At 49.4% G+C, this 25,553-nt stretch overlaps 1 protein-coding gene across 3 annotated transcripts in view; it reads right to left on the bottom strand.

Moving 5' to 3' along the window:
* Nucleotides 1-25,553, bottom strand: part of PLXNA4 (plexin A4) — a 408,891-nt gene that overhangs the window by 342,209 nt on the left and 41,129 nt on the right. For all 3 annotated transcript variants that reach the window (XM_037518307.2, XM_054692673.1, XM_054692674.1), the window contains exon 2: nt 6,540-7,805. In XM_037518307.2, coding sequence (XP_037374204.2) covers nt 6,540-7,724 — 1,185 coding nt within the window. In that variant the 5' untranslated portion in view covers nt 7,725-7,805. The remainder of the gene's footprint in view (nt 1-6,539; nt 7,806-25,553) is intronic.

The following is a 25,553-nucleotide window of genomic DNA, read 5'->3' on the forward strand; positions in this document are numbered from 1 at the left end:
AGCAAGCGCTGTGTGCCAATGTTTAGGTACTCCCTTCTGCCTGGCTAAAACCAAGCGACCCTGAAAGGAACAGCAGAGGGGCTGGCTGGAAAGGTATCCTCTCCTTCAAACGCCTTCACCCAGCATTCATCACATGTACCTGATATGACCCGCATACACAACACCTGGTTAGGCACAGCCCAGATCCCTCCAAGGCAGCTACTGATGGAGAAAAGAATGTCCACATGACAGCAATATTCTGTCCCATTAGTACCGGCCAAAGATGATTAGACAGGATGGTCTATGAAGACATGTATACAAGGGCCCTACAAATACAAGGTGCTCTGTGTCTATTGTTATTTATTAATGTCGGTGTGTTTCTCCACCTTAGGACCCTCGACACTATGGAAGGGATGTTATTTTATCACTTCCTTCTTGAAAATGAAATGTATAACTCAAAGCAAAAGTGAAATTTGCTCACCAGCCCGGGGAGTGCTCACGAGCTGGGACTGGCTGAGACCCAGAGGCACCCGCTCTCAGGCCAGCAGGCCAGCCATGACGCCCCAGGGGAGGGCAGGAACTGCAGGCCAGGCCCAGAGACGCAGGTCTGGGTTGTTAAGCGGGGCTGGCCAGCCAGCATGCTGGTTGAATGACAGGCTAGGGTGAGAAATTTCACAGCCACGACTGCTGAGTGTGGTATGTGTCATGAGGGAGAATCAGTCACAGAAAGGGGGAGACTGAGAGGTGACAGGCACAGCCTGAGTGGGATGCTGAGACATGGCACAAGAACAACAGATAGAAATGAAGAGAGCAACGATACCAAGCAAAGTGAGAGACATTCAGAACAAAGAGAATGTGTGCGCGCACATGCTGTGTTGGGGGCGGAGGGGCTGCTCCATACTGGGGGGCAAAACCCATGCCTCAGTGTCAGCAGGTGGTGTTCACAACCCCACATCCCAATTCCCCTCTTGGTAAGTGCTATACTGAGGTCCCCTGGCAACTGACTGTGCTAAAAATCTGCGAATGTGATTCCTTGGTCCCCTCTCTCTCCCTGCATCTGATGGGCTCTAGTGGCCTCCTGGAAGGACCTGAGCAGCCAAGAAGTTCAAGCTCAAGCCCTTTCCACTCTCCAGGCCCAGCACACTACCCAGGGCCCGGCCACCACCGCGTACCCCAAGGCACCACATGTATATGGCTGGGATGTGAAATACACTGCAAATCCTACTGATCCAAAGGAGGGAGGTGGTGCAAAAGGCAGGCTCTCACCTGAATACCTAAGACAGAAGCTCTCTGGAGGGGAGGAGGGAAGATTCGATCCTATAAAGATTTGTCCCCCATGTTCACTGCAGCACTATTTATAGTAGCCAAGAGCTGGAAACAATCTAAGAGCACATCAACATGATGGGCTTAAGATGTGGTATAGATACACAATGGAACACTACTCAGCTATATTAACAACAACAAAAAAATGAAATCCTGCCATTTGCAATGACATGGATGGACCTAGAAAGTATTATGCCTGGAGACACAAGTCAGGTGGAGAAAGTCTCCTCATGATTCCCCTCCTATGCAGCACATAAAGGAATGAATGAATGAAATAAAACAAAAATTCTTTAAAATCAGATTTGGGTTGTGATGTTTATGTCCCCCAGATACTAAATCAGACTATGGGGCCAGTAGGCTGTGGGGGTGAGCCCTTGGTCCACGTGAAGGGGATTTGTGATGCCCTTTCAGGGCTAAGTGGTAAGTGGCCTGCAGGGTTAGTGGCTTCAGTGTGCGTGTGAGTGCATGTGAGTGTGTGTGTGTGTGTGCACGCACATGTAAGTACACGTGTGAGTCAAATGCAGTGGAGTTGAGAAAGGAGGGCTGAGGCAAGCCAGAGAAGGAATTCTCGGGCTGAGCGGACTATGCTGGAGCAGAAAGCCAGAGCTCGCCTAGCGCCATGAACAACAGGAAACACCCCATCCAGCGAGAGCCGCACTTCCTGCTGACAAGGAAAGGAAAACACCCCAAGCAGCCTGGCAGAAGCCAGCACCCGGAGCTGGGATGGCTGCCTGGCCAATCCGGATGCTGGTTCTCATGGAGTTTCAGGATCCCAGGCGCCAGACGAACCTGAGTGACCTGACCGTGCAGGCCAGGATGGGAGGCCAGCTGAGTCCAGGGGGTGACCTTGTCTCCTCCCAGGGCGGCCATGCCTGAGAAACAATGACTACAGGAGTCAAGCCCCAGGCCCAGCCACGGGGTTCTCCTCCACCAGCCCCCACCACCAGGTGAAGCTTCCTGTCCCTGTGCCTCTGTGACCTGGTGGGACCAGGCAGGGCAGGCGGATAAATCCGGAAGACAGACAGGGGTGAGGCCTAGCGCTGGGTCCCCTGGGCTTCTAGTCCTTGCAGTGCTTGTATAGTCCTACCTGCGCTCAAAGCTCTGGGCCATAGTCGTGAAGCCTGCTGCACCCTCCCCATAACACTAAGCACATCAGGAAACACCACTGGGGAAAGCACAGGGCTGAGCTTTAGGACACCCTATGGTTGCCCCTCTACTAATTACATGGCCTGGAGTGAAGTGCCTGACTGCTCGTTTCCTCATTTCCTCAGCCAGAAAGGAGGTCTGCTCCTTCTATTATCCTGCAGCACTGTCAAGAGAAGAAAAGGAGGTGGCAGACTCCCCTATGAGCTGCCAGGCACCACACGTGCTCCTACGGGGATCACCAGGCAGTTTGAGGGCCTGCTCTCTGCTCCCACTTTGGGGCTCAGTGGGTGTGAGGCAGTGATTCTGGATAAGAATTCCTGCTCCCAGGACTTCCATTTTCTATTGGAAGTTCACTCAAAGTTCAAGTCTTGAGAGGAAGATGAAGAAGCTGATTTTGGCCCCTTCCAGCCCAGCCTGATGCCCCTGTCCACTTCTCAGCTGGTTCCAGACACAGGGAAGACTTCGGTGGATGAGGGCAGGTCACAGCCAGGACCACATCCATCGCACGGCCAGCATGACTTGAGGGGGCATTTCAGCCCTGGGCTCTTGGACTCCTGGAGGCCAATGTTATTTCATGATTATTGGCATCCACAAGAGTGAGTACATTACCAAGGGCTTAGTTAAATGCTTTGCCCAGTCATTAATTCATGGATGCACTTGGGACAGAAGGGTCAGTGTTCTGTGCAGTTACCCCTAAAGGCTGAAGAAAGGTAGAAATACAGCCAGCCATGCTGGGGGGCTTGGGAAGTCGGGCGCCATGGTCTATGTCAAAAACCAAGAGCTTTGGCCCATACCAGCAGGCTCTCTACCCTGTTGCCCCACTCCAGGGCAGAAGTCTCCAGAATCCCAGGTAAGGACTGGAAGTTGTCACCTTGGCCTGCTCAGGACCCAGGCATGTGACAGAAGGCACAGGCTGTGGACTCCTCAGCCCAATCATTGTGTGCTCTGCAAATAGGGTTTTGAGAGCCTGGGTGGCAGCTTTCCAAAGGACCAGAGATGAGGACCATCCCAGGGCTGAGCAGCAGAAACAGAAAAATCACATCACTATCATTAACCCATCTGGTCACTCACTAGCAAAGGGTCTTGGGTGGGTCTTTTGTCCCTGAATCTCAAGACAAATTAGGCTGATACCTCTAGGTCTCTCCCTTATTCCCGTGCCCTCTTGAGATTCTTAGAGCAACTTTCAGATACTAGCTGATTTGTCTCCGGATACTCAAAGCTGAATAAAGTTGGGACACAGGAAAAGAATAGTCCAGAAGGTAAAGATAGAAGCTGCTCTCATTCCCCACAAGCTTCAGGAAACACCTGGGCCACTTCCCTAGGGATTTTCATTTGCAGCAAGCATTTACATTGGCAGGGACACATTCTAAGAGGACAGTGCTCCTGGCTGGCCACCCCTTATCCCTGCTGTGAGCTGAGCCCGCCCTCTCTGATTCACCCAGAATGAAAACAGCAGGGAACTCTCTGGATGACTGCAGACCAGGACTATAGGACATTCCCATCTGGGCACCAGGCTGTGGCCCACCGATTGAATCCACAGTTGTTCTGTGGCATGGCCAATTGAGTGACAAAGGGGTTCTCTTCCCTCCTACCCCATCCCCCCAAACACAGCCCAAGTGGCAGCTGGGACCTGTGTCCCATTGCTCAGAAAGGGAGGGAGCTGGGAAAGTCTGCTGGGAAGGACATTCCAGCTTAGGGAATTAGGATAGGGAGCATCACCCAAAGTTATAAACTTCCAGATACCAAACAATTAAGTCCTGGGGATATACTATCCTGCATGGTGACTATAGATAATACTACCATATATTGCAGATTTGAAAGTTTCTAAAAGAGTAGATCTTAAAAATTCTCATCATAAGGAAGAAAATATGTAATTATGTGTAAGGATGGATATTAACTAGATTTACTGTAGCAATCATTTACAAATATATACAAATATCAAATCATTACATTGTACACCTGAAACTAACATAATGTTATATGTCTATTATATTGCAATCTAGAATGAACCACTAAGCACAGCCCATTTTAAAACTCTTGAGTTGTGGGCCTCCCCGGTGGCGCAGCGGTTGAGCGCTGGGTTATGAGGTTGCCCGCAGCTTCAGCAGCGCCAGTTCGATCCCTGGCTGCTCCCCAGCCACCAGAGGAGGGTCCTGCATGGCGCGCAGACCTCTCCTGCCGCCCGCTGCTCCCCTCAGCAGTGTACTTCGATCCTTCTGCCTGCTCTGCTCCCCGCTCTGGCTCTGGTGAATTCTCTCACCCTCCAGCGCTTCTGGCTGTAGCCAGTGCTTGTATAAATAAAATATAAATAAATAAATAAATCTTTTAAAAAAAAAAAGCTTGAGTTGTAATTATGATAAAACCTACAGAGGACCCCCATCCAACAAACACACACCCTAAAGGTCAACCTCTGGGCCTTCCCCTTCCCTCTGCCATTTTGCTGCAGGTGAAAAGCCACAGGACAGAAATCATCTGAGATTTGGTTCTGCTTCTTGGGCCTCGAAGGAATCCTGGACTCTGACCCCAAGGCAAAAGAGAACTCTGGAGTTCACCTCATCCATCTTTGCCTCGAGGCAGGCGGGGTGCAGAGAGGATGCACTCAACAACCACATCCATGGGTGGAGGAAAAGGAGGTTTTGCAAAGTGCCTCGTGGGCCTGGTGGCTGGAGTGTGAAACCTGTGAGGTCTGAGCCGAGGCCAAATGAATTGGAGGCCAAATGAATTGTAGGCGAGAGCAGGAGCAGAGTAACTCGAGCACTGGCCCAATCAAAGGAAACTGATACCACGCATTAAAAGCCAGTGTGGCCTTTTGAGCCTGTCTGGAGAGAAAGCCCCAGCCCTGTGCGGAGTTTCTGGCCTCCTCCTTTCTGCTCTCAACCCTGAACTTGCCTCTAACTTGAAAGGGCTAATTAAAGCCAAAAGAAAAATCAAAAGCTTGTTATCTGGCTCCATTCCTCCCGGTCCTGGCACTGGCCTGTCTTGCAAAGCTGCTCTCCCTCTGTTCTCTCCAAGGCCACCATGTGGTGTTAGGACCTGCAGCTCTGCAGACTCCCAGGATGGACTTCGCTTTTTGTATTGTGGCAGGAAGCAAGGGCAGGATGGACACCCGCCCATGAGCAACAAGGCTAATCCCTGCGGTGGATGTCACTCCCCAAAGCATCACCCAAAAGACAGGGTTGGATAAGTTTTCTATAAAAGAAAGCCAGTCCTTTGGATGGCAAAAGAACTCGCTGTTTAGAAAGCACACAGCATAAATGCTCCATTTCTAACTTAGGATGTACGAGTGCATCCTCATGGGGAGATTACCACCTACGTGCCAGTGAGCATTGTAGGAATGTGTATGTGTGTGTGCAGGTGAGTATGTGTGTGCAGGCAGGTGTGGTGATTAGAGGCATGAAGGATTCTCCTAAAGAGCTGTCTCTGCCACTCCCCCACAAGAATGAGTGACCTTGGCAATTGATTCACTTTATTGGACCTTAAAATGAAGGTCTAGACCAGGGGTCAAGGGACTGGGGGTCTCTAAGTTCCCACACCAACATGCCAAAGCATGCCAGGAACGTAGGCTTGCATGGTAATATACACCAACATGCCAGGAACCTAGGCTTGCATGTGTAATATGCATACACACTGCACAGCTTTGGGCTGTCATTCATTGTCTTCATCTAGGAGCAGTCCATGGCCTCCCCAATTTCCTAATCCTGTCTCCTAGACTCTCCCGAGTGGATCAGCTTCTGCCCCAAAGCAAAGCTCCAACAGGTTGTCATCTGCTGAACTCGCAAGCACATTGGGGTCTCCCTGGTGCATCACAAAACCCCTGCCTGTTCCCAGCACTCCCTCTTACAACCAGTGAGCCAAGGCAGAGGAAAGCTCCCCATGAGAAACCTCCATTGAAAATCCAGTTCTGACTCTTCTAAGCTTGGTATCACAGTCAAAGTTTGTTTGACCTGGTGATGACCTGAATCCAACAAGAACCAGAGACAGGATATCCTTGTCCCATCTGCAAAATGAGAAGGGAGATTCACACCCCACAGAGGCTACAGGCGAGGCCCCTCCCCCACACCACCCCAGTTGGCAGACCCACCCCGACTCACCGCGCTGCTGCAGGGAATGTCCTTCACCTTGAGCCAGGCCAGGTCCAGCGTGCCCTCACCCTTGTAGCAGGACTGCAGCCGCTCCTTAATGCGGTCATTGATCTGCTTCAAGATGAAGATGCACAGGGCCGACTCATCCAGAGATTTCATTTTCCGCTTCTGGCCTTTGGAGAAGACAGTGAAGAGGAGGTCGTCCTCTGGGCGGACCCCGAGGGTGCGGGCGAGCACAGCCCCAGCTTTGGACAGGTAGGCAGCCTGCAGCAAGCGATACTCCACCCCACTGCGCTCACAGCCGATGGGCACCTCCACGTAGGAGTTGAAGGCAGTGTCCTCCTTGCAGAGCCTGACCAGCTTGGAGGTATACACCTGTTCCTTGGTGGTGGAGCCGGGAGGAGACACCATTTCAGGCTGAAGCGTCAAAAAGTAGACAAAGTTGCCACTGCTGAAGCCATAGACGTAGTAGATATCGAAGTCGGGGATGACGGTGAAGGTGTCCGAAGGGATCTTAATCATGGAGGCCACAAACTCATCGTGGAAGACGTAGGCGAACATGCCGTCCGCCTCAGAGTTCTTCGTCAGCTTCCTGCTGGAGATGGTAGGGAAATACTCCGGCTTCCCATCCACGGCGGTGGCGATGAAGAGCTTGTCATCCAGGTTGCTGTAGGACACGATCACTCCAAAAACAGAGCCGCTCTCGTTGACGCCCGAGAGGTAGTGTTCCTTCTTGTGGAAAGGCTCCCCCAGCTTGAAAAGGTCCTCCAGCCTCAGGAGCTTGCAGATGCCTTGGTAAAGACTTCCACAGGCGATCAGCCTGTTCTCCTTGTAGTCGATCAGGAGCATCTTGTTGACGTTGTTGGTGGTGGTCAGGGGCTCGTTGCACGTCTGGACGATGCGGGGCGGGTAACACTTGGGGTTGTCCTCGTCCGGCCCCGTCTGGTGGGTCACCAAGACCTTCAGGTCGCTGGAGAGCTTGTAGATCCGGTTGACAGCCCCCAAGTAAATGTGCCCTGTCCTCTCATCCACCACCAGGTGGTTGAAACCCTCCGTTGGCTCCCCGCGGAACGTGACAAAAGAACGCTTCTGGGGCGGCGGGGGTGGCTGCCGGGGCAGCAGAGTGGAGGAGCCCATCCCCACCATCAGGAGATGGGAGAGCAGGCAAGTCCAGTTCCAAGGCATGGCTTTCATCTCAAAGGTGGGTCCTCGCGGCTCAGTAGCTCTGGGCACAGCGGCCTCCACGGAGGGCCAGGGCCCGGGAGTAGAGGCTCCCTATGGGGAAAGGAAACAGGTGATGCTGGATAACAATGACAATGGCCATGGCTTAGTCCCCATTCCCCCCAGCTTTCCTGGCTGCTCCCCACCCCCAAAGCATTCTGCACGTGCTGAAACAGAGAACTTCACTGACGGGAGTTGGAAGTCTAAGGCCCGGCTCCCACCGTGGGACAGAGCTGGGTGGTGAAGGCCCAGGAGGGCACCCCAGCAATAGTCCTAGTTATCAGAGTATTGGTGGGAATAATCATGACAGGGATGAGGATGAGGATGGGGTTAAGCTGAAAACCCACATCCTCCATCCCATCACACCATGCCAGCAGTCAGGTCCTCTGGGTTTAATGCCCACTCGTGAGCTCTGATGCCATTTTAACAGTGGGGCCTCCTCTGAGAGGTTTTCCTTAAAGGGAGAGAACAAAGGCTTTAAACAGTGGTCAAGAAAATAAATAAATAACTCCCCGTGCAACAAAATAGCTTTCCATCCTAATGGCTTCATTTGTTTTTTATTTAAGATGCTCTCTGCATGTGCTTGCTTTTTTTTTAAAGATTTTATTTATTTATACAATAACTGGGGTACAGGCTAGACGTGTGGGAGAGTGAGAAGATTCACCAGAGACAGAGTGGGGAGCAGAACAGGCAGACTGACTGAAACACACTGCTGAGGGGAGCAGCAGGCGAGACAGGAGAGGTCTGCTGCACCATGTGGGCTTTTCTGCAGCTGGTGGGGATCAAACTGGCACTGCCTAGCCTGCGGACAGCTTCACAGCGCTGTGCTCAATCGCCTGCGCCACCAGGGAGGCCCTCTCTGTGTGTTTTCTGAGGGATAGCTTTGTATTCCTCCCAGTTTGGGAGAAAGCAGGGCAGAGATGGACATTGTCTTTTTTTTTTCCCCAAAGATTTACTTATTTATGCATACAAGAACTGGGGTAAAGGCCAGAGATGTGGGGGGAGAGGAGTCACCAGAGACAGCGTGGGGAACAGAACAGGCAGACTGACTGAAATACACTGCTGAGGGGAGCAGCAGGCGAGACCGGAGAGGTCTGCTGAGCCATGTGGGTAGCTCCCTGGTTGGGGATCAAACTCGTGCTGCAGTGGCTGAGAATAGCTTTGCAGGTTGCATCTTAATCCCTTATGCCACCAGGGAGGCCCAGAGATGGGCAATATCTTATTTGGGGGACATCTCAGCTCTGCAGAATTTGTCTGCTTCACCCCCAAATGCCTCAAATGGGGTGATGGGAAGAATGGATCACTGAGCAATGGAAAACCCCTCAGAGGGCAGACAGCATGAAGTTCAAGGAAAACCAAGAGAAGAGAGAAGTAAACAAAGCCTTAACAGTCAGCTAAAGTCCCAATAAAAACCACAGGTCTTCTCGAGAGAACCTCAGAGGAGGATACCGGCAGACAGTGCACCCCATAACCTAGCAGCCCTGGAAGGCGGGGGCCTTTGTGCAAGACTCTGAGATCTGAGGAGAGCTGGGCTCAAGTAGATCCTCAAAGAACTTGGACTCATATCTACAGACCCCACTGGAGCCTAAATTGCTCAGATGGTAAAAAGTTACGTGATGGATGATAGAGTGTTTCAGAAGTTCCCATGAAAACATCTCAATTCTGATTTCTACCTTGGGGTGAAGGAGGAAGAAGAAGTTTGTGGAGGCCTGGGGAGGGGGTGACTCTTGGGCCAAGCCATGAACTTGGGGAAGACTTGCAGCTTTGGAAGGACAGGACCTGGAATATAGTGGAAGCCAAGAACTACTTTCTGACTGGTGGAGAGAGGGAGCACAAGCAAGGTGGGATCATCACCCATGGAGTGTTCATTGGCATCCCAGGTTCTCTGCAAATGCTTACATGTAGACAACCTTGCCCAATTACAGCTGCTCACCAGGGTCAGCATTGTTTTACCTGCTTTTCAGGTGAGGGCACATGGCTAATAAGTGGCAGAGTTAGTCTTAACTCTCTTCTTTCTAAAAAATGCACAATTCCATAGCCCAGAAGAGAGGGCACTTAGAAGTCCTTCTAAATTCATGTATGTCCCCAAACACAGAAATCCCAAGACAGCACCCATTCATGCCCCCTCCCATCAACTGTGTAGAAGGAAAGCAGAGCCCCCTGAGACCCACAGGGCATAGCCTGGCAAGTGCCATCCCTCAGAGGGCTTCACTGATCATCTTTGTGTGCAAGACTGAAATAACATGAAAAGAATTAGGAATATGATAACAAGAGGGCGATGGCAGCATCCCAGTTGGAGTGATGAGTCAGAATGGTTCCATCTAGAATTTCTCAGGCAAATTCAAATACCAGAGAAGAATCTAGAAGTTTTTGATGTGAAAGACATAACAAATTTAATGATCCCTCACCCCTGATTTTAAAGACAAGGAAGCTGAGATACAGAGAAGTTGGGTGACTGGTAGATCAAGACATGAGCTCAAGGTGGGGATGGGATTAAGCTCACGTCTTTGTTCTCCCAGCCCAGTGCTCTTTCCACCACCCACAGCTGGTCTTCTGACTTTCTCTGTTGTTCTTCAGCATCTGCTCCCTGGCCTTTGCCAGGAGGACACAGTTCTTTGGGTGCCATATACTTTGCTGGCTAACCAGCTCCAGAACATCGCTCCCAAGAACCAAATTCCAGAAGGACTGGGAATCCTCGTTCCAGAAAGGCAGGTGCAGGTCAGGACTCAGCTACCAATCCTCTCGAGGGAACTTCATCAGTCCCTGTACTGGAACCTACCAAGTACTGGGGAAATTGTGCCTGCCACATCCCCAACTTGCTATATGCACGCACAGACTCACAAACCAATCAACAATTCTCTAGTTTGCAAGAGGCGAGACGAGGAAGCCTGTAATTATGAATTTACTGAGCAGAAAGGTGCCAGGGCTCATTCTCCATCTTCTATCAGGCACTGAAATGAGACACAGTTATGCATCTCAAACACTTATCCCTCTCATCTGGGGATGGTGAAATTACTGGGCTTGTTGAGGGGGAGACCCAGAGAAAACAATACCGTGTGATAGGAATAACCAGCCTCTCATTGTAGACTCCACCAAAGGAACTGATTAGAAAACAAATAGCCTGGAAGCAGAGGAGAAAGTGGAATAAGCAAGTATGTAGACTCCATCCTGCCGACCAGACACCCCACCAGGTATCACCATAGAAGTGACCCAACCGCAGCCCTCCCATCCAGCTCTGGACCTAGGGGAGGGCAGAGCTGTGAGGCCCCTGCCCACCCAGAGCTGCCTGAGACTGCTCTGTTCTGCAAAGTTGGGCTTCTAGAATGGTCTCCATTCCAGGACATTGATCCTCAGAGTGGTGAACCCAACCGAGGAAACGTTCACCCCTATCCCATGTCCTATGCACAACTTCTGCCTTATGCCATCATTTAGCTGATTTTAAAGCAACATATTGGAGGTATCATTCCACACAACCCTCATTCTTACACAGGCACACCCAGTTTGCAAAAGTTTGAATTTTATCACTTTGCTTTTACAAAAGCCCTCCCTGATTTTGAAACCAAAATAAATCTAAAGAGGATTTTGCTCTTAAGACACAAGGCAGGGCCTCCCTGGTGGTGCAAGGGGTTAAGACACAACCTAGGAAGCTATCCACAGCCACTACATCACAAGTACAATCCCTGGCCAGGGAGCTACCCACATAGCACAGCAGACCTCTCCTGCCTCGCCCGCTGCTCCCCTCAGTAGTATTTCAGTAGATCCGCCTGTTCTGCTCCCCACTCTACCTCTGGTGAATCCTCTAACTCCCCCCATGCATCTCGCATGCACCCCACCTCTTGTATGCATAAAGAAATAAATCGTTGGAAAAAAAAAAGGCAAAAAGCAAAGATATTGCTCAGTGTTTGTTTTGCAGCAGCCACCACAGAGGCAGCGTGTGCCTCAAGTAGCGAGTGGCCCCTCCAAGCTCCTGCCCTGGGAGCTACTTTTTATAGGCTTTGAGTGTATAACACCATTTTACTATATGAGTATTATTTTAGGTTTTATGTGTTGTTTGGTATGATATTTGGCAGGTTATTTTTGAGGTCTGGCAATACTCAAAAATTCTTCCATGTAAATGAGTGGCAATTGCTGCTTCACATAATTTTGGCTTATGAAAGGTTTCACAGGGATACTCTACTACGGAGAGTGGGGGAAACCTGCGTTAGGGGCAGCGTTCAGCCCAACCCTGATTCTTAAAGGCAAATAACATGACTGAACAATCCCAAGATTGCCCTGAAGGACTCACTGAACTGGCTAGAGTGGAGAAGGGGAGACAAGATGGGAACTAAAAGTCTCTGAAGCAAACCCAAACACACTGCAGTTTTCCCTTCGTTTAAATCAGATTTTAATTCTAAATGATCTCAGGGGAGACGGGACTCATTTTTAGAAGCTGACCGTCATTTTGATTAAAGACGTCGGGGCTGTCTTTGTTTTATGTGGCAAGTGTTGAAGAGCTCAAATCAATTTTCGTGAAATAGCACCATCCTCTCAGATTCCTGAGTGATAGAGAAGATATCGTAGAGTAGTTTAAAACAGCGATACCTCACGAAATTATTTTATCATTTACAAAGTGTTTTCATATACATCACCTGATTTGGATTTTATTGTTCATAAACACCCTGTGGTATTAGCAATACCTGAGGTATTTCTAAACACATCTTCTACTTGAAACTGAGGCATGAATACATAGAGATCTTGGTTGAGGTCATACACAACCATGTTGGGACTTACAAAGCTGTTCAAGTCTCCCTCAGTTGCATATACTACATTCTCTGACCTCTGGACGGAATTCTAATCCTCGGACCTTTGCTTGGTATGATAGAACATTCCAAAATCTTATTCTAGGATGGCCTTTCAAAAGACCATCTATACAATCCATCATGGGTCTAGAAACCGAGTGGGTCACACACATGCATTTTTAATGAAATAAAGAGAAGAGAGATATAACTGTGTGTCAAATATTTGGAGTTACTGTTTAGTGAAACTTGTTTCAGCCATCTATATGCACCCGGTCAGTGTGTGGGGGTCAGTCTCCCCAAAAGATTCAGAAAACCTTTTTTTTTAATGTGCCCTGAGTGGGCCCCTGGTCTCCTTGACATGGGAACTTGAGGCCCATCAAGACCCTGTGAGCATGAGGAGGTCTATTACCATTACTTAAAGATTGCAGGTTGCTCTGGGTTGAGAGCTGTGAGTGTCCTGGAGGCAGAGCAGAAGCTTTCTTTCTTGCCTGAGTTCTTCCTGAACCCAAGAGATAGTGTCACTCCTTGACTTTCTATATTTCTCCTGATCTGAGAAGCAATCACTGCCTCCCCTTATATGACCTGAACAATGTAGTTTGGGGGGTGGGGGTCTCCTCTAATAGTAGGTTTATCAGTGAACATGTCCAATCTGAGAATCTTGTCTTTATTCTCAGAGTAAGGGTGAGGTCACCTGTCCCTCACCTGTCCCCCTCATCCGTGCCCTCTTTCCTTGATGGCCTCGGTTTCCAAGTGCAGGATAAATATCCCACGTCCACTCGATTATTCTTTAGGATTTACAGCTATTTAAATTCTCCATATGCATGTTATTAAATGTTGGGCTTTCCACCTATTAATCTGTCTGATCTTAATTTTTTTGCCCATCCAGCCTTAAAAGATCCCAGATGGGGTGGGAGAGATTGCCCCTGTGCCCCGAGACAGATGTAAATGGATTTCTTAGTGTTGGTGGTTGTGTTGGTTAACGTTCTGTGTCAAATAGGCTGGGCCACCATGCCCAGATATATCGTCAGTCATTATTCTAGAAGTTTCTATAAGGGTGTTCTGGGATGAGATTAACATTTATATCAGTGGATACTAAGTGAAGTATATTTCCCCTATAACATACACAAATGTCCATCCACTAGGCTGAAAGGTGAATAGAACAAAAAATTGACCTCCCCGAGCAAGAGCAAGAATCTGCCTGGAGACTGGAACTCGACACGGCCTCCTCTCTGGGTCTGCAGCCTGCAGGCCTACCCTGAAGATCTTCACTTGAAGCCTCCATAGTTGCATGAGCCAATTCCTTAAAATAAATCTCTGTGTATATATACATATCCTATTGTTTATGTTTCCCTGGAGAACCCTGACTAACACAGTCGTGGTCAAAGAAATTCAAAACACACTATAAGCAGACATCTGTTGTTGCTACCATTTATCCTCTGGGGATCTTTGCTACACTTCTTTCAGCTTAAAAGCCTTGGGGGAATCAGCACCAGCCCTGGTTCATGACCTGGGCACAAACTATCAACCCGGAGCAGAGGTGGGTGCCAGATGGGGTCACAGTGACTGGCTCAGCGGTGGTACTTGGTAGGCATAAGGCTCTGAATGGAGGGCTGGGAAAAAGGTTCTGGATCTTCCGTTGGCTGTGACATTGGCAAAGTGCAGGCCTAAGGTCTATAGGGACCATCTTGTGACCACAGGAGTGTGGGGTGGGAAGGGGAGCCTGGGAGAATGAAGCCAAAATCCTGAGGAGAGAGAGCACAGCCTAGCCAGAGATTGGGGAGTCCTGGGCAGCCCCGCAGCATCACACAGATGTCTGTATCATGTGCCCGGAAGCTGGCTCCACACGCATGCTTTCCAGTCACACCAGCCAAAAATTCCCCATCTGCATAAGCAGTTTGGGTCAGTTTTCTGGCACTTGTAAATGAAGGACTCCTAACCCATACACTGAAAACTCCATTCCTAAAGCCGGAAGAGTAGAGTTTCTCTCACTGCGTCCTCCCTAGCAGGCTAATCTTCCACAGCAAGAGGCAGGAGTGCCAGAGCCCCCAGGCCTGCAGCCCACAGAGATAAACTTGAGTCTTAAATATTGAGGCTTCAATCCAGGTGAGATTGGGGTTGTGTGCACATGTGCTCTGTGTGTGTGTGTGTGTGCATGTGTGTGCGCATGTGTGTGCTGACTTTCATAAGCAGACACAGTCTCCCCTGTCTGCCTTGCTGGCAAGCCTCACAATTTTCTCCACTTAATTGACCTGACGTTCATTTATTCCATTTAATCTGCGCCTTCTGCACAGGTGGGTTTACACTGCTCGGGCACCGCCCTCAGTGGCCCTCACTTAGGCACTCACTCTTCAATGAAGCCACCTCCGTCCCTGTTGTTGGCCTGGGGGGTCCCTCCTATGTGCCAGTGCAGAACCAGTGCCCACCCATCTCACATCTTACACTCCGCTGGACTGGCCAACTGATGCTGTTCCCTTTCTATAGCTGGGAGCTCCTGGCGGGGGTGGCTGTATTTTTCACCTCTGTTCTCTCCAGTGCCAAGAGCAGAGCCTGATAGATGATGGGTGCATGTAAGTGTCTGGGGTCCCGGGAAAGAGCAGATGAGTAACAAATTGTGAATAGACAAGAGATGGCGAGTGAGAGATGAACAAGTGCTTTCGTAAAAGAAAGCATGGCAGGGCAGGTGGCATCACCTCTTAAACTACTTAAATGGAGTTTCCTCCATTTAAATCACAACTGGGGGGGCATCAGGGGAACTGTGTTGTTCACAAGTTTCTGGTCCACCAGCTGAATACCATTGTGGGTTACCTTGCATCACAAATTAGACTCTGAGAACCACGGCCCTCCCCACAGCACAGAAAGTCAGCACAAACCCTGCTTAGGAGAGGGAGAAGTATCTGGGAATAAAATTGTTTTCAGTTTTCAATAGAGGCTGGAAGTTGGCATGCGTTCATTCATGCAGCCAAGGAGGGCTGACCTAGCATCACTGTGTGGAGAACATGAGCTGGTGATAAGAGGCACAGACACCCCAAAGCAGAAAAAACAGCACCTCCCTGTAGCGGCTGAGGGTTCCCCCACCCCCACCCCGGTGGGTCCCTGCCATGCCGTGAGGTCACTTACAGCCGCTGGCAAGCTCTGCAGAGCTCTCCCTTGCAGGCCCTCCTAGTAGCCAGGAGCCCCCTCATTTCCCTTTGTCTCCCCTACAGCGCTGCAGTCACTCGTCTACACTGCTGAGCCCGGGGGCAGGGAGCCACCCAAATGCTTGTAGCGTCCACCAGCCATCGGTGTGAAGGTGCTGGTAGGATGTGGCCTCCAGCTACGGTCTCTCCACACCCACATGGTATTGTGGGGTCAGGCTCCCCAAAAGGCATTTTTTTAATGTGCCCTGAGTGGGCCTCTGGTCACCTTGACATGGGAGCTTGAGGCCAATCGAGACTGCGAGTTCTACTGCCATTGCTTGAAGAGTGCAGTTTGCTCTGAGTTGGAAGCAGTGAGTGTGCTGGTGGCTGAGCTTCGAGCTTGTTTTCTTGGCCGAGTCCTTCACCCTCCCCAAATGCAAGAAGCGCATCTCTCCCTGAGTTTCTAAAGTTTTCCTAATCTGAAAAGCAATCATTGCTCCTCGTATGTGACCTTGAAGAATGTAGCTTGGGGGTCTCCTCGAATTGTAGATTTATCAGCGAACATGTCCTCTCTTTCTGGGCATCTTTTCTTTGCCCTCAGAGTAAGGATGGGGTCACCTGCTCTCATATGTCATGTAAAGTCTCCCCCTCTCTCTCTCCTTGATGCTCTAGGTCCCTAAACAAGGATAAATATCCCAAGCCCACTCTGTTATTCTTTAGAATTTACAACCATGCAAGTTCTCCATATGCACTTTATTAAATCTTGGCTTTTCTCCTACTAATCAGTCTGATCTCAGTTTATTTTTCATGCAGGCTCATAAGAACCCAGACGAGGGGGAGATTTCCCTTGTATCCCAACAGTATCCAGGTGTGACCATGGGGATGGTGGGAGGGCCTCGCTGTGACACTTCCACGCCACAGCACTCAGACCCTGTCTCTCCAGACACTTGCCCCCGCATAAGGGGATCCTGAAGCCCTCGGGGATGGTGGAGCCTCTACATGGAAGGTCCCCCACACCCAGCAGGGATATCACCCTAGACAAGGAGCAAGCATGACCAGGACAAGCCAGCAATGGTGTGGTTTGGGTTGGCACTGTCCTAACCAACACAGGCAGAAACAAGCCATCCCCCTGCTCGGAAAGCTGGATTCCAACCTGGGGCTGGGCAATGCAGAGCTTGCCCCTCGACAAGCACCAGGCTGACCCTACAGAAAGTCCTCTCCAGTTGTCCATGCCCCTCTCCTGCTCCCAAACCAGACTGCATTGCAAGTCATCAAACCCAGAGAGATGGGGACATGCGTGGGGCACAAGCAGCCTTGAGTTTCCTGGCAGCCTGACCTGCCCAGGTTTCAGGCTGGGGGGCGGAGGAGGGTGCACAGAGAGGCATTGGGAAGACACCAGGTCTCCTTGCTCTTTCCTCCAAGAAACACTAGACATTCATTGATCCAAATGAGCAAACTACACAAAGACCTTTTTGAGATTCCTACTCCAATTTGTAATCAATGCATGCAGTGTAACATCTTTAGTAAATAACCGGTCTTTTTCTTGTCTGCATTTCTCCCTTTAAACTCCATAATTGGGAAACATAAATGGTGATTGTGTTGCTTTTTCTGGGGAATTCTCTTGATATGTCACATCTATGGTCCAGCCATGCAACTGGACAGGCCACCCCCGTGTGCTTCTGCCAAGTCCGGGCTTCACCACCACCCCTCATCCTTGTTTCTGTCTCAGAAATGAGGGCCACGTCCTTAAAAAGAAAAGCGCCCAAGGGTGTGGGTGTCCCAATGTAATCCATCACTACCTCTGGGGCTGAAGGGGGAGTCAAGTAGAATCAACTGTTTTCCCAAGAAGAGGGCACAGTGCTGTTTTTGGACAGTCTAGAGTGCAAGTAGGGGACTCAGAAAGGCTGGTACAGCCAGAAGAAGCACAAAACCAGAATGTAGCAACAGCAGGGGCCGGCCATGAGCCCAGGGGCCAATCCCTCCAGCCTGCTTCCCCTCTGCTTCTGCTCTGCTCTCTTGAGCAATAAGAAACATGACATGGGTGTCTGGGGGCCGGGCCAGGGGAGGGCATAAAAGGGTGGTGAAGAGGAACATGGGGAGCAAGGCACAGGCTCAGTCTCACTGCAGCCAGGCAACCAGCTCAGTCTCTGGGAAATTCAGCACCAAGCTCAGCTACTCAGGGCTCTATAATCCCTACTTCCCAGTGTATTGAGGGGCCTGGGGAACCGCGATTACCATGGACAGAGCCTTTGGAAGCCGCCTGGAAGAAGCCTCTGCAGGAGGGTGAGTCTGTGAGCAGCCCCCATTCAGAGATTAGGTCCTCAGAGGCCCCATCTGTGGTTCCCCCTCCCCCAGGCCTTCCTGTCCTTGGCCTTGAGGGAACCCCCCCCAGGGTGCAGAACCACCTTTCCCTGGCCAAGTCCGTGTTCCCAGCAGAGCCGAGCGGGAGCTTTGCAGAGCCCAGGCAGCCCAAGATGGAACTCTATTATTACAGGAAGCAGCCCTTTTATTCCAGGCACTGTGCTCTGGCGGGGGAGTCGCTAAGCAATGGCTCTCTTTACTCCAAGTCTGACTGTGAGGATTTAAAAACACAACACTCCCAATAGAAGCCTAGGCTGGGAGGACAGAATCATAAACTTCTTTTCAGCGTTTTAGTTAAAGAAACTGGCCAGCCAGGAATTTGCGGTCAGTTGCCCAAGTCTGACTTGGCATCAAGACCTGCTCTGCAAAGTGGGGAAGCCTGCACGCCAGGATGTCCCTGCCCTGCTCCAGTCCCTTGGTCCAGTCCCTGAAGATGGCGCTGTCCAGGCATTTAGCTCCCAGCCTCCCCAGGGTCCCCACTGCTCTGGAGATGTGCAAAAATGGAGGCCCAGCATGAGGTGGTGTCCAAGATGCCCTAGAGCTGGAGCACTGGCTCACTTTGGCGGCCCCAGGACCTGGGAGGTCACCGAGAAGGGGCTTGGGGACAGTCACCGTGCAGCCCCGTGGCCTGGAGCAAGGTGAGCTGAAGCTTGCTCAGCTGATTCATTTTCATCTGGAGCGGAGGCTCACCACTGAGCACCTGGCATGTCCACGCATCTCCCAGAGGTACCTCCTCTCTGAGTGCCCACATCAGGAACTGTCATCCAAACTGGCCACAGTCCTGCCAAGTGACCTTCTTTCTTGATGCCTCAGTTTCCCCACCTGTGAAGTGGTGTCTGGAAACAGGGTGATGAGGAAAGGGCTTCTTCTCCAGCTCAATGTAAAAGAAATGGGAGCGAAGCATCTGGGATTTCACAGAGCACACGGGCGGCCCTAATGCAGGTGTGGGGCAGAGCCGAGCGCATATGGTGATGATCACAGCACCCGGGGTGGGGGTGCTGACTGGAGAGCAAAAGCCTGGCACTGACGCCTCTCTCTAGAGACTCTGGATCTTTGCTTAAATTGACTTTATCATGGCCTAAATGTAGATTGCAGGGTCCTTGGGAGAGCCCACCATGGGGAGCTCCACAGCCTGCCCCAGCTAGTGGACCCAAGCCACACTCCTTGCACCTACTTCCTCGCTCACAGTTAAGAAAGGCTCCTGCCGGGAGGCCCTGTGTCAGCTCAGGTTTGGTCCATTTCATGGACCCAGGTCACAGCAAGCAAGTCAGAGAGGGCCCTCCCATCTGTCTCTGGCCTCCAGGGGCGTCCCTGGGTGGCCCTGAAGCTTGCTCAGCTGATTCATTTTCATGTGGAGTCAACAGGAGGCCGCCATGTTCTGTGGCTCCCCCGCCCACCCAAGGGTTTAACTTAAAGCACGGTCCAGGGATCCTGCCCACGGTGTTTCCTAGCTCTGGCAAGAAAAGAAATGGAAATTCCCTTCCTGAGATAGGTGTGAAATCTCTAAGTAGACTTTTCTAACTGAAAAAAAAAAAAAAGTCAATTGGTTTAGAAACAAGGAGAGTCTATGCCGAGCTACCACGCTGCTCCCCAAACTCCTGTCATACCAGCCCGTTAGTGCCACCCCCATTAGCGCGACCCTGCTTCCACAGCCCAGCCACCAGCCTGGCAGCCAGGCTTCACCCAGAAGTGAAGTATCCCACCAAATGGGCCCGTGAGCGAGCAGACCATTTAGGGGACATTGGGGTCACATCCTTTCTGCTGTGCCCTGAAGTGGAAGGGGAAGCTCTCTCCTCAGGCTCGTCTCTACACTCCCACTGCCTTCTTCTCTTCGTCAGTTCCAAGGAAAATCAGGAAGTGAACAGTTGCCTCCCTCACTGGTCTATATTCATGTAATTAGTGCTATTTAATTCCACGATGAGCCAAAGCTCATAAAATACAAAACATATTTCAGCTGCGCGCCTCAGTTCTTGGCAGAACTCTCCCCTGCAGCCGGAAGCTAAGCTCTCTTCGCTCCTGAAAAAACAAATGTTCAGATCGACAGCAACAAAGTTTTGGGTCCAGGCGCTACTACCTGGAAATATGCAAGGGAAGTGGCAGCGTAGGGGATTTGATATCTTAAAGTTTGGAAATAATCTCCATCACCATGACAACACTGAATTTTTTAAAAAATATATTTAGTATTGATCAAGTAATGCTATTTAAGATGTCACCCCTTTCCAAAGAAGGCTGTTCTTGACCCACCTCCCCCTTATTCCCAGGTGCTCTTGAGGTCTCCAGCAGTAGGGACCTGTGCCAGGGAGCCAGCCCACCTCCCCCACTCCCTAGGAGTCAAATGACCAAAGAGACTTCGTGCACTATCTGGCAATAAATCTAAAGGAACACATCCCTGTCTCCCAGCTCCGTCTCCCCGGCCTACCCCCTCTGCTAAAGCTTCACACTACTTGGATATTTGCACCAGCAATACGTAAGGTAAAAAGCAGGAAATTTTAACCCCACCCTTGGCAAGGGAGACACAGAATGCTGAAGACACTGAGATACCCATTACCACAATAACAAAACCTGGACCTCACCAAGTCAACCTCTGCCCCCAACATCAAGCGCAGACCCTCTCGCCAGCACACCCCATGGGACTGGCTGCCACCTGCAACTCCAAGCCCCCACATTTATAACATTACCTGAGAGGAACATCCATCCCACCCAAAGCTCTTCCCTAAGAGCCCTTAATCAGCAAGTTTTGGGAAATACCAAATCGAGCCAGGAGACATGATAGATTATTACAAGTCCTAAGAGGTTCTTTAATAAAGACACCTGTTGAAGGTTTATTAACCAGGATTTCTCAAATGTTTTGGGCTAAGGAACCCTTTCATTGCTTAACACCATTATTAGCTCCAAGAACGGTGCTCTGTGGCATACACTTTGGGAAATGCTGGTGAGTTGACTTCTATTCCTCAAAACACTTTTGCATCTATCTTATCACTTAGACTTTACAAATATCTTGTCAAATAGATTGAGAAATTTAAGGTAATTTGCTTCACTTATTGAAGGAAAAAATTAGCTTCTAAAATTGACGTATGAAAGGAAAATCTCTAGGTGAGAAGCACCTAGCGCAGAGGCATGGACTCTGTTGGCCTACAGTTCCCCTTTCTGCTGAAGGCACACTCAGGGGGTGGGGGGCACTGCGTCCCCCATCACACACCTCACAGATACATGCCTCCCTCTTCCTCAACCTCCTGGCAGAAGACCAGACACTGTTACTACCCCTTCTCCTGGTTCCTCTTAGCACAGTGGAGACAGGCTGCAATTTTCTCCATGATTACATGAAATCCAACAGGAAAGCAAAATAAACATAGAGAAAGGAAAAATCATGCAATGGTTCTATCTGAACCAAGTATGGGTTTCTGCCCCAGCCGTTCCTAACTCCTTCCTAGACTCCAAGATCCTGCCACCCTTACCCCCAAGGAGCGGGTTCAACTTTAGGGATCCCTGCCCAGTCCTCAGTTCCTCATTGTCTGTGTTGCAAGTGTTCTAGTATCCCTATGAGGGTGGAGGGTGATGCATTATTTAGGGATATTTATTTGTCCTGGTCTGAGATATAAGGCTAAGTTCACGAAAGGGTGAACATGCATGGGTTGGTCACCTAGTAAGAGGTGGCTCTCCCAACCAGTCACTAGCACTGATGTCACCTTTGTAAGACAGGGGCCTCCCACCCCTTCCTGGGCTACTCTGCCTAGAGGGGTCTAAATGGACAGTGCAGCACCATCGGGGTCACAGCAGGGCTTCATCTACTGATGAAGCTAAATAAACCATAACTTGGAAACCACATCGACTTGTTAGAGTAACTCTCTATTTATTTCCCTTTTATTGCCCCCCAGGTCCCTGGCAAAGTCCTGTTAAGATGCCCAGCCTTGTCTCAGCCATGTTATTAGATACTAATGGATAGTTGTAAATCCACACTTAGGCTGAGGTTACAAGGACAATGTGTCCCACCCTCTGGAGCCAAGTGGCTGAAACTGCAGTTATTGGATTGGCAGGAGAAATCAGAATCTTTGGGTGACAGCAGAAGCTACAGCATCTCAGCACCCCCTCAAATGAAAGTTCTCCCTCCATTGCCAAATCTGACAAGGTCCGAGCTCCCTTACACAGCAAATCTTGCCATCACCTCTCAGAAGTTACTCCTGGATACCTAACTGCCTTCCCAGCTTCTAGATATGCCCATGTAACAGAAAACTGAGGCTTAGAGAGGTAAAAGATCTTTGTCAAGGTCACAGAGATTGTCCCAGGAAAAGAGTGATCAGCGTCTATAGTGAGTAAGGGCAGTATAGAGTGGAAAAGTGTCAAACGAGCACAGAAAAATGAATTGAAAAGAAATGAAGCAATCTCTAAGTGAACGGATGAGCAAGATTCAGTCGGCAATGAAAAATCAATAAGGCAAAAAGCTCAGCCTGTGAAGATCGATGGGGTAACCAGCCAATGACCTGTATCCCCACCTGAATTGATACCTGATCCCATCACAGTCATGTTTGTAATTCCTCAAACCAACTCCCCATTCCCTCTGCCAGCAGAGTGCCCAGCCACCCGACTCCACCTCCACCCAGGTCCTGAACAGATCTGAGCAGCATCGAACAGCCCCGAGAGGCAGCTGAGAGATTCTGCTACAGAAAGAAGTCTCTGGAACAAGGAGATAAGGTGACCTTCTGAGATTAATTTAGTGACAATAAAGACACCACACAGAAGCACCAGATATCTGCAGAAACCACTTTATGGAGTGGGGGCGGGGAGGACAAGGTAACCCCAAATCACTGCCGAAAGAGCATAGAACAAAAGCCCACTCAGGGCGACATGATTTCTTCCTCTGAACAAGGATGTATCTCAAGGCTGTCATTGAAACAGTCTGAATAAAGGCTGTGTTAACCAAGTTGGGATGCTGAGCCTACAGTGCAGACAAAAATAGCAGGAGGGTGGGGTTTTCAGCTCAAGCCCACCCTGGAGAAAGCACATGACATGGGGAGCCACCAAGCACAGCCACCGACTCAGGGTTTGGGAAGCAGTTGGTTGTCAGGCTTCTCCATGGTGTGGATGACATGCTTCCCTAAAACACCAGTGTGCAGCTGGCCCCCACTGATATTTTCCTGCCGATATATCCACAACTTTAATCAGGAGTACACCCTCCATATGCATCCCCACCTCAGCAGGGAGTCAATCATGACTGGAATAAGCCAGTGATTCCCAGCCCCCATGGTGAATCACTATTTGGTTAAACCAGTCATGGTGGTCTCATCCCCCTCCCAGTGAAAATTTCAGAGCAACCACCCAAAATATCAACTGGACTAACGGGAAGGCCTACTGGGGGCTGGGACTGTGTAAAGGAATACCCTCTCCTTTACTTGTCCGCCACTCAAAAATGCTGTCAACTCTTGCAGATTTCCCCTGGCTATGAAGGGAGGTGAACTGAGATGCCCACCATGACAGAGCAGAGAGAGGAAACATCCTGGGGCATGGTGATGTGATGGGACCACTGGATGACCCCATCCTGGAGCCACCCAACCTGTGATCTCCTCATGAGAAGTGATTGTTCACCTATAGATCACCCTTGGATCAGATTCTATTACCAGCAGCTGAAAGCATTTCTCTGGCTCACCCAGTAAAACTTCTGGTTACAGATGTGCTCACCCCAGGTCTGGCTACTGTGAAGACCATGATGGGTGTCTAGGAGAGAAATCACCAATCTTCTACTAACTAGGTAGGAACAGATTCCATGAGAGTGAATAAGGTAGCATTTTACCTTCATTATCTAGAGCCTTTTATTGACTGATCTGTATTAGGGTGAGTTAGTCCTAAGAATCTTTTCTTCTCTGAATACACTGCAAAATCAGACCATGGCCCATGGTAAATCCCTCCCCCCCAACTCCCTGGGGAGACCCCATCTAGAAGTCATTGGCTGTCTGCAGGTTGCTGTCAACTTGTTTAACAGCAATTGGAAGGAATAGTGAGGCCTCCCTGGTTGCGCAAGGGTTTAAGCTTGCACTATGAAGTGATTGCAGCCTCTGTAGCATGAGTTCGATCCCCAGCTGGCCAGGGAGCAACCCACATGGCGGAGCAGACCTCTCCTGACTTGCCTGCTGCTCCCCTCAGCAGTGTATTTCAGTCAGTCTGCCTGTTCTGCTCCCCACTCTGTCTCTGGTGAATCCTCTCACCCTCCACATCTCTGGCCTGTACCCCAGCTCTTGTATGCGTAAATAAATAAATCTTTAAGAAAATGGAATAGTGAAAAAGATTTGCTACCTTCTAGTCCACACTTCACCTTGCACCCACCCATGTCCCTTATCCCTCTCTGTATTTGTGTCCTTGTCTTCAAATAAGCGCTCTTTTTTACTGACCTCATGAAATTTTTGAGAGAATGCAATGAAATCAATAGGAAAAATGCAAAGTGCTACATAAGCCATAGAATTCTGGATATGAAAACTATGTTGGAACGCATCTCAACTTACTGTGTCTCAGAATCACTGGGGAAGCTTTTAAAAAGCACAGACGCCCAGATCCCACCCCCAGAAACTCTCATTCCAAAGACATGGGATAGATATCAGTAATTTTTAAGAGCAATAATTATCCAAAATTAATTATGAAATAATTATTAAAATGTTGCTTTTTTTAAAAAAGTGATAATTGCTTGTTCTAATATGCAGTTAGAGTGGGGGAGAGCCACTCTGAGAGCCAAATCCTGCCGTGTGGGGGTAAGAACAGGCCCAGGGAAGTGAAGAGCCTCTTCCAAATCAGCTTCTACTCACAAGTGAGCCACAACACCAGGAGTCTGGTCTCCTGAGTCCCAGGAGAAGTATTTTCCCATTACGCTTCAGTGTCAAGTTCAGGGTAGTAGAGCATTATCATTAACAGGAAAAGGAAGGGCAGGAAGAAGGAATTACAAAGAATCACAAGGAAACTTTGAGGGATGTTGGGTATGGTCATGACTTTGACTAGCGTAACAGTTTCACAGATGCCTACAGAGGTCAACACTCATTGCACTGTATACTTTAAGTATGTAGTTTATGGCATATAAACTAGACCTCAATAAAAACTGTATTCTTAAAAATACACTAAAAATACAACTTATAGGATGGGAGAAAATACTTGCAAATCATACATCTGATAAGGATCTAGTATCCTCAATACAAAATTAAGTCCTATTACTCAACAATATAAACAACCCAATTTAATACTGAGGAAGTGGTAAAACATGTCTGCAAAGAAGATATACAAATGGCCAGGAAGGACAAGAACTGATGTCATTAGGGAAAGGGAAACCAAAACCACAATGAAGTTTCACTTCACACCTACGAGGATGATGAGGATGACTTCAATAAAAATTAAAAACAGAAAATAACAAATATTGTCAAAAATGCAGAGAGAATGAAATCCTTGAATATTGCTAGGGAGAATATAAAATAGTGCAGTTGCTATGGAAAACAGTTGGCATTTCCTCAAAAAGCCACTGAATAAATATAGAATTACCATACAAATAGGCAATACCAAAAAGAATGGACAACCAG

This window comes from Talpa occidentalis, unplaced genomic scaffold (genome assembly GCF_014898055.3).
Source record: "Talpa occidentalis isolate TD23 unplaced genomic scaffold, MPIMG_talOcc4v2.1, whole genome shotgun sequence".
In the NCBI taxonomy this organism is placed as follows: Eukaryota; Metazoa; Chordata; class Mammalia; order Eulipotyphla; family Talpidae; genus Talpa; species Talpa occidentalis.